General features: G+C 50.9%; 1 protein-coding gene across 1 annotated transcript; it reads left to right on the forward strand.

Moving 5' to 3' along the window:
- Positions 1–5,459: 5,459 nt before the first annotated feature.
- LOC119440721 (uncharacterized protein K02A2.6-like) lies at positions 5,460–7,072 on the forward strand. The gene has a single exon (XM_049663144.1). The coding sequence runs from the start codon at positions 5,710–5,712 to the stop codon at positions 7,042–7,044; it is 1,335 nt and encodes a 444-aa protein (XP_049519101.1). The 5' UTR covers positions 5,460–5,709; the 3' UTR covers positions 7,045–7,072.
- The last annotated feature ends 2,613 nt before the right edge of the window (positions 7,073–9,685 follow it).

Below are 9,685 nucleotides of genomic sequence, written 5' to 3' on the forward strand. Positions count from 1 at the left end.
AAAAAAAAACATCATGAGGTAAAAGCTATACCCGAGACCCAACCCCCTTCCTTCCAAATAGCATGTACCTCGCAGAGGCCGATGTATTGTTTTGGGGCGCTTTAACACCCGTAAGTTGATTTAACTTAGCGCCGATCATTGGCGAATGTCAAAGCGCTCGGAGGATGCCCAGAGCAGTCAAAGCCAAATATATATATCATGCGATCTATGCCGATCGCGATTTAGCGCCACTCAGTGCGAGACCTGCCGTTCTTTGCTTCCACTCACTTTCCTCGCATCGATTGTGCAAGGAGCGGCTACAGAGCTCTCACCTACGCAAATCGTGGATAAAAGAATGCCCGCGACAACACGGTCCAGAATACACGCAAGCCCGAAGCACGGTACGAAAGAAAGAAAACGAGAAGAAAGCAAGTCCCCAGAGAGGGTGGGGGGAGGGGGAAAGGAGTGAGCGAACGTCAAAGAAGTAGGCAGAAGGGGGGAAAAAAACGAGTCAGGGGGCAAATCGGGTCGTACTGAGTTGATAGGCCTAAGAGTTTTGCCAGGTTCCTAATGAAAAGACGATACCCGATTAGTGTGTCCCCCAGACGATCCTTATCCCCTCCTCTCTTTCTGCTTGGACCTTAGTCGCTGGGCCGGCTCAGCTGTCGCGGCAGAGTGAGCGTGTGCCACGCCCACCGAGTCTTCTCTCCCCCACTGCTCCTTTCGCCTAGCTACCCGCTACCGCGGTGGAGGCCCTCCTTCTTGTACGAGTGTACACGAGAGACGACCGCGGAAACGGTAATTGAATTTTCCCTCTCGTAAGGAGTCACTCCGCGTGCTGCTTGCAGTGCGAGGCACACCGGCGGGAACAAAGGGTGGAAAAGAAAACGCCGCTATAGCGACTGAGATAAGCGGAAGGAAAGGAAGAAGAAGAAAAAGAAATTAGCGGATGAAGGAACGAGCCAGCAACACGACGTGCGGAAAAGCAAAAACAAATAGCGTTTGCTTCTTCTCCTTCCTCCTCCTCAACTGTGGCTCTCGGCTTCAGGACGATTCGTGCAAGAAGAGACAGACAGTGCGGAAACGAAGGGAAGAGCACGAGAGAGAGAGAGAGAGAGAGAACGAAAGAAGGAAAGAAGGAAAGAAAGGAAAAGAAGGGTGCGGGAGATCGACATCTCCCGGGGGACGGCGACACGAGAAAACGAAATCAGGGAGCTTCGCGCAAGAATCTGATTTTGAAGCACGAAAAAAAAAAGAGAAAAAGGAAGAAAGGAAGAAAAGTAGTGGTTCGGCACAAGTGGGCGGCCTTGTCTGTAGAGAGCAGACGCAGCAGGAGGCCTGCAAGCCAGCGACAGGGAGAAGAGGAAGGCCGACAGCCACGCGTGCAGCGATTTCTATCGTCGTTCAACGCGCCAACCGGGCCCACCGCGCTTGTTGTCGAGCTTCTTGTTGGCGAACCTTTTAAGTGCGCGCCACTCAGCGAAATTGTTGCGAATCGCGGCCCGCTGCTTCCGCTCGCGGTGCAGTGCGATTGCACAGCACCGTCAACTACCGACGACGTCTCGCTGCGTTGGCAGGAATTCTTTTTTTATTGTTACTATTATTATCGCGTTACAAGAACGTAAGCACCCAGTAGATTTCACGATCACAACAATTCCGCATTAAGTAACCGGTCAAAGCCTTCTTTCTGTTTTTTCTCCATCTGTATATACTCATTGTCTCAATTCGGCGACGTGTAAAGGAAGCAACCGAAACACAATGTCCAACCGAATTCGCCGATTCGACATTACGCTCCGGCTGACTTTCTCGAAACAAGCTTAATCAGTTGCCCGGACCCTAAACTTGTTAGCAATGCGGTTGTCGAGGAAAGGCTTTGAAAATTGGTGCTGACCTCTCTCCTGCTGAGTCTCGTAAGACTCCAGCACGTGGCTTTCAAAGCCGCAAGGTGCTTCGCTGTGACGTTGGTCTAACTGGGTTTGCTGGCTCCGTCCGTCCTTTCTGCCACACCTCCGTCGTCATCAGGCCACCTCCTCATCCACAGCTTCTACATGAAGGAAAGAAATTACGCACACTTGGAAGCTTTGTAAAGCGAAGCTTCGGGATACTGTTAATTAAATGCTTTAAAACCGTTCATCCTCTGCAACGAGTTTTGCAGCATAGAGATTAAATGCCTGCCCGGCAGATTAGCGAGACGCAAAAACCGCCCACCACGCGACCCAAATGATCCATGCGACCGTGGATTACTCTGTCTCCGTTACCGGCACACTTTTCATAACTTCATCCTCGAGATCGACCCAGTTTACTATTTGCACAATGTCGAATCCCCTTCGCCGCGAGCTCCACCTCGGCAGAACTAGCGGGGCTCATCCTAGCCGCCGATGTCCTGGATGAGGACCCTCCTGGGCAACCGGTGGCAGTGCTCTGCGACTCGAAGCCAGCGCTCCAGAGCCTCATCAACCACCGCCGATGAGGGCTTACTCAGATGAGGGCTTAATGCTCAGCTCGAAGTTCTCAGCATTGGCTGCCGCGGGGGTCACCATCTCGTTTCACTGGCTGCCTTCCCATGTGGGAATAGCCGGCAATGAAGAGGCCGACACCCTCGTAAAACCGCGCACCATCGTGAAATGCCACTCACGCGAGCTGTCGCTTCCTCTGATTTTTTTGAGGCAGCGCCTAAAAAAACTGCTTGCAACCGTCCCACCCGGATGCCAGGGTGGCAAACGGCAAGGGTCCCAGGCCACTTCCAGAGGGTGGCCTTACCAGGAGGGAACGCGAAACGTTGCTTCGGCTGCGCACGGGCTTTGTTTGGACGGCGGCGCGGCTGCATGCTAAAGGACGCTCCACCACACTAGCCGGCAAACATTGCGGCGACCCTGAGAGTAGAGTCATAGAGAAAGAAATTCAACAAGAGGGGACACTCGGCAAAAACTGGCAACAGGAAACACGTCACCATACGTCACGCTATAGTATTAATGCCGAACGTTAGCTGCCGCGAGCATCGAAAAAAAGAAAGTGAAATTAAGTTAACAGACATTGATTTATTTTTTTAATTCTTTGCCGCGAAAACAAAAACGTTTTGTGTATAAATGAACTTAAACTTAAATGACAGCAACAGAATTCACCTGCTGACAGATTACGCATGGACAGCCGAGAAGCAGCCGGTTGGGACAGTATGGCGAAGGCGACCACAAGTCTGCAGCTGGGGCAAGTAGAACATTTCGACAATTCTACGAGCGATTGGACTAGCTACGAAGAGCGCGTGCACGCGTACCTTCGAGCCAATAATGTCCCGGAGGAGCGGAAGGTAGACGCGTTCATCAGCATATTGGGTCCACAGACGTATTCGCTCCTCAAGTCGCTCGCCGCTCCAGATAAGCCGTCCTCGAAGTCCCTGGAAAGCTTGTGCGAGCTGCTTCGCAAACATTTGGCCACTGAACGGTCAGTCATAGGGGAGCGAGCGAAGTTTCATCGCCGAGGGCAGAAGGAACATGAAACGATACCACAGTACGTGGCGGAGTTACGGGCATTGGCACAAACATGCGAGTTTGGTACATTTCTTGACGAGTCGCTTCGAGACAGATTTGTGTGTGGTTTGCTCAGAGTCGACATTCAAAGACACTTGTTTTTGGAAGACAAGAATCTAACGTTTCAACGAGCCGTCGACCGCGCAACAGTTTTGGAAGCTGCGCTCGCTAACGCAACAGCTGCTCATTCGAAGCCTGAAAGCGAGTTCGGGGTGAATCAGTTGCCTACCAGGGGAACAACGAAATGCTTCCGCTGTAACTCAACTCACCCTGCCAATTCGTGTCCGCACGTCAATGCGACTTGTTTTTTCTGCAACAAGAAAGGGCACATTCAGAAAGCCTGCCTAAGGCAGCAAGGAAAATTGCAGCCGAAGCGGAAGCGAACAGCACAGAACGTTCGGGTTTTACAACCGTCAGAATCACCCTTGCGGAGCGTTGCAACGAAAGAGGTAGAGACAGGAGACCCCATCATGCTCAGCTTAATTGTCGAGGGTGTTCCCTTGCAAATGGAACTTGATACGGGAGCCGCCGTTTCGGTAATGTCTCTGGGTCAGTTCCGCTCTCTTTTTCCGACAGTACCTCTGAAGGAAACTAAGTTGACACTTAGGACTTATACGAGCGAACCTGTGAAGCCATGTGGTGTTTGCTTTCTTAGAATTGAGCACAACCATCAGTGCCAGCGCTTGCCGCTGTACGTGCTTCCCCAGAGCGGTCCAGCGCTGTTCGGGCGCAACTGGCTTCAGAAAGTGCGCGTCGATTGGAGTCAAGTTTGCGGCCTGCAACAGCTACAGTGTGAGAGATCACTAAGCGCTCAACGACTGCCCGAGCTCCAATCCTTGCTTGACCGCCATAAGGACCTCTTCAAGAACGAGCGCGCCATCCGAGGTGAGAAGGCAACTCTTGTTTTCAAAGATGGCAAGACGCCAAAATTTTTCAAAGCTCGAAGCGTTCCGTTTTCTCTAAAAAGTACGGTTGAGCAAGAGTTGCCTAGACAAGAACAGATGGGCATCTTGACATCAGTAACGAGTAGCGAGTACGCTACTCCGGGGGTGCCAGTTTTGAAGCGGGACGGGTCAATAAGAGTATGCGGTGATTACAAGTTGACACTGAACCCCATACTTGACGTAGAACATTACCCGTTACCCAAGCCCGACGAGCTGTTTGCAGCCCTCGCTGGCGGACAGCAATTTTCTAAAATTGATCTTAACAGGGCGTACCAGCAAGTAGAAATGGATCAAGAGTCAAAACGGTACCTGACGCTTAATACCCACAAGGGTCTTTACGCCGTGAATCGCCTACCCTTCGGAATTGCTTCGGCACCCGCAATATTCCAGAAAATAATAGATAATGTCTTGAAGGGCCTCAACTTCGTGTTTTGCTACATTGACGATATCCTAATTACGGGACGCTCAAAGGAAGAACACTTGCACAACCTTGACGCAGTTCTCAAAAGACTGTCAGAACGTGGAATTCGCGTCAAGCCTTCGAAGTGCGAATTCTTTCGTGACGAGCTGACTTATCTAGGCCATGTAATCAACAAACACGGCATCCACCCAACGGACGAAAAACTGGCTGCGATAACCAATGCACCGGCGCCAACTGATAAGCACCAACTTCAATCGCTGCTGGGCCTCATTAACTACTATGGAAAGTTCGTTCCAAACTTATCCACTGTTCTTTTCCCCTTAAACAGGCTTTTGCAGAAAGACGCCGCCTGGGATTGGAACACGGCTTGCGATCGCGCCTTTCAGCACATCAAGCAGCTGCTTTCGTCAGCTCCGATCTTGGCGCACTATGATCCAAGCTATGGCGCCTGCAGTTATCCTGTGATGCGTCCGCCTACGGGGTAGGTGCAGTGTTGTGGCACATTTTTTCCGACGGCCAGATAAGGCCAATAGCTTATGCCTCACGCACCTTGAGTTGTGCTGAGAAAGGCTATAGTCAATTGGAAAAAGAAGTCTTGGCTCTTGTGTTCGGCGTTAAAAAATTTCATTACTACGTGTATGCAAGGCATTTTGTTTTGCTCACGGACCACAAGCCTTTGGCTACAATTTTTGGTCCGAAGACTGGCATACCAGCAATTGCCGCCGCAAGACTACAACGATGGGCAGTTGGTTTGTCGGCCTGTTCTTTTTCATTGAAGTTCCGGCCTTCTACGCAGAACGCTGACGCAGATTGCTTGTCTAGGCTGCCAATAACACAGTCGATGGTCGAAGAGCAGGAAGAATCGTTTTATGACCTACGCTTTGACACTATGCCGATCAACAGCAATGATATTGCTCGTGAAACTTCACGTGATGCCACTATGCGTACTGTGACTCATCATATCCTGTCAGGCTGGCCGCGTAGTGTACCGGACGAGATCAAACCGTTCTTTCATAGAAGACTAGAACTGTCCATACATCGAGGATGCATTATGCTGGGAATGCGCGTACTTGTTCCCGAAAAATTTCGCACGTTCATGTTGGACGAGTTGCATCAAGGTCATCCAGGTGTTGTTCGTACCAAAGAACTAGCAAGGAGCTACGTTTGGTGGCCTACTATCGATAGCGACATAGAGCGTTTCACCGCGTCTTGCACCGATTGCGCGTCTAATCGCAATCTGCCACCTAAAGCGCCCTTACATCCTTGGGCATGGCCTACGCGCCCTTGGCAACGGTTGCACGTCGATTTCGCTGGCCCGATAAATGGAGTGACGTATCTCGTGGTGGTTGATGCACATTCAAAATGGCCGGAAGTGTTTCCAATGCGGACAACCACCACTGAAGCAACCATTTCATGCCTACATGAACTGTTTTGCAGATTCGGATTCCCCGAGACTTTAGTGTCCGACAACGGTACTCAGTTCACTTCTGCAGATTTCCAGGAGTACCTGCAGCGAGTAGGGACCAGACACGTGAGAACAGCTCCGTATCATCCCAGCAGCAACGGTCTGGCAGAACGTTTCGTCCAGACGCTGAAGGGTGCACTTCGGAAGTCCAGCCGACCCACATCACCGTCGGAGCTCGCAGACTTCCTCCTGTCGTACCGCAACACTCCGCAAGCGACTACCGCAGAGGCACCCTCTATTTTGCTGTTGGGGAGGCGCCTCAGGACTAGGCTAGACCTCATCAGGCCCTCCGTTGAGGAGCGGGTCGCCCGCAAACAGTTCCAGGACACCAGTCGCCGCAGGCACCGTGCAACTACCTTCAGCGAAGGAGACTTCGTGCGTGTCCGCAATTTTCGCCGCGGACCAAGGTGGTTCAGTGCTACCGTTCTCGCCCGCACCGGCCCAGTGTCGTATCGTGTTAGTGTTGTGACCCCCTGGGGTGTGTGTGAGTGGGTGCGTCATCGCAACCACATAGTACGCGCTCCTGACTCTGACGACACAGTGATCACAGCCACCGACTTCCAAGATGACGACGACGTCACTGCTGGCACAGGCACTAGCAGCAGCACCACCGAGTCTGTGGAACAGCCGTCGACACACATGGAAGCCGCCGAGCAGGGTCGCCGCTACCCACTACCTCAGCGCAGACCTCCCGACCGCTACGGCACCTAATCCTACTACGGGACAATAAACAAGTGGGGGGGAGATGATATGTCGCGCGCCTAGGCGATAAGGCGTCACAGCTATGCATGCGCTGTGGTGGCGGCGCAGCGTTATCACCTTTTGGTTGTGCTTAAAAGCGCCGGCATTCGAGCTGGCGCGTGCTTTCATTCCTGTAACATTGAACCGGGCAGTTCGCCCGTTGCTGTTAAGTTGATGGCTAAATAAAGCCGTATTGTTTTCGCTCCACAGTTGCGCTGTCCTTCCGTCAGACACGACACTTTGCGACTTATTTTTCTTGCCTTACCTAGCGACAGGCCAATGACGCGCCAGATGCATGCGTGCGCCAGATGCATCCGCCAGACACTGCCCCGAGGCGAGCGAGGGCGGCTGCGCGCGAGTTTGAGCTCTCGCCCGCAGCGACCCGTCTGTTTTTTTTTTTTTTTTTTTTTTAATGTAGCCCGATTTCTTGGGCTCACGGCGTGTCCTTGCATTCCTTCTGCACTGGGACAAGACAGCACTGCACTATTGGACTACGGCAAGGTGAGAAATTTTGTTTCACAATCTACGACGCAATTAGGCTTACGGCACGGGACCAAGACGCAGTTAGCCAAAACAGCTCGGCCGTCATGTCGCAGTTAGTTAATGAATCGTGCTGGGACATGTTTCCGACGCTTCCTAGGGGATTATTGTAACTTATTTCGGTTCTGTTGAGGCACGCTGGCCGCGCAGCGCGCTGTGACGCAGTTAGCGATAAGCAGCTCGGCCGTGTTGATAAAGTTAGTTTGGCGTGTAATGAATCTTAGAGAGAAAAGTTTGTGACGGTTTTTGTGGCCCCGCAACAGCCTATACCTTCTTTAGGTACTCACGCCTGTCGAAAACGCGATGGGCGATTGCCAAGAGTGATAACATGGGAGTGTGTTGCTGGCGCCGGCAGCACGCGCGAAAGATAACGCCAGGGAACATATCCGAAACTTGTAATTCGAAACTGCCGGCTTCTAAAGGACTGAAAACAGGCTTTGCACCCACGCATTTGTCTTGAGTGCGAGTAGAAGGTATTCTGCAAACGTCTAGAATGGTCCGGCCTGGAGCCTCTGTTGCGTGCGTCTCTGTCACGGTGTAAGATATATACTATATATCTTACACCGTGGTCTCTGTGTACGTAGCGTGCCGTCACGTCGCCCGAGGCCAACTTGTGGAAACGCGAAGTCGCCCGTGTATTTGTGTTGCTAAAGTGCAGGAAATAATGCCCGGAAATGGAGGAATGCTTAGAAATCGGATGTTTTCATATTGTATGGTATTGTTTGGGATGAGTCGGGTATTTTCTACGCCATGTATGTAAAAACGAATTGCTTTTGTTTGTAATGCCGCCCATTCACCGCTTTCGCACGTTTCGCCTCTACGCGCAGTATTCCTATATCTAAATACCAAATGACCATACTTGTAACATGCTGTTACATGCTTGTAAATGCAACATGCTTGTAATTTACTTTTTTTTCAGTTGATGCCGTCCGGTGGAGCTTCATACGGGAACTACTGCTTACCTGGGGTCACAACGTTGGATGAACGCACAAAAAGCGCGGAAAGAGCTCTTTTATATAGAGCAAAATAAATATTTCCTCATTTCACAAGGAGTCTTGCGTCTACTTTGTGAAATCGCACGTGGCACAGATTCGATAGGACTTGACAAGATAGTTCGCAATCATTTTTACCAAATAATCCAATTCCGCACGAAGACCGTGAGCGGTCGGGCAAAAAAGAAAAAGAACAAGCGCAGCCGGCGTGCTAGCTAGCGTTCAAAATGCGCGCGCCCAAAAGCGAAAACGGAAGTGATTGATGCCGACCGCTTGGCGCGCTGTCGTCAATTCGGCCGCTGGGCTCTATGGGAGTGTCCGCTCTTGGTTGAATTCACAGAGTTTCACACTATAAAACCTATGGTTGAATTACTTTCTCTATGCTAGAGCGTACTAGAGTGTACTATAGATTCTAATACACCCTACCGGGACCCTCGAGCACCAGCAATTCCCGCTACTAAGATACGATCGCGAACGAATAGAACATGACAATTGCATTTTCCTTCCCGATTACACTTCTGCGGTCAGCAGTTACTCACCCCCGATATTTTTTTCTTTTTTTTTTTTTCCCCTTGCTTTTTTTTTTTTCTTCCTGCGTGTTCGAGCTTCATTTCGCAAGTGGAGCGAATGATATGTTTATGCCACGTCACGTCGAAGCGCGACACACCTTCACCTCCGCCTCTCACTCTGGGCGCCCGCTTGCTTTTCATGACGCGTCAGCAGTTCGTGGCGCATACCTTGCGGCCACCGGAAACGCCGAGCCCGTCTCGGACAGCACTGTAGAGATAAGCGGATTTCGTTTCTTGATCGGTCGTCGGGGAGCGCTGAAATAGGGCGCTATCACGCGCTTGTTTTTGAATTTCGCGGGCTTTCTTTAAACGCAATTACAAGAAGCACCATCAATGGTACTTAGTTGCAAACACTTCAGTCAGCCATTTTTAAATGTGATCTACAACTTTCGTATTGGCACTTTCTTATTGAAGGCAATATTTAAAAAGTTAGGCAATTAGCTTATACTAATTAATTCAGTTTTCAAAACGAAAAAAATACCACAGACTATATAGGACACGCGAACCTCA

This window comes from Dermacentor silvarum, chromosome 2 (assembly GCF_013339745.2).
Source record: "Dermacentor silvarum isolate Dsil-2018 chromosome 2, BIME_Dsil_1.4, whole genome shotgun sequence".
Classification (NCBI taxonomy): domain Eukaryota; kingdom Metazoa; phylum Arthropoda; class Arachnida; order Ixodida; family Ixodidae; genus Dermacentor; species Dermacentor silvarum.

What these genes read in the sequence shown, in the direction of transcription:
- LOC119440721 (XM_049663144.1), top strand. Translation starts at nt 5,710, where the DNA reads ATGGTCGAAGAGCAGGAAGAATCGTTTTATGACCTACGCTTTGACACT.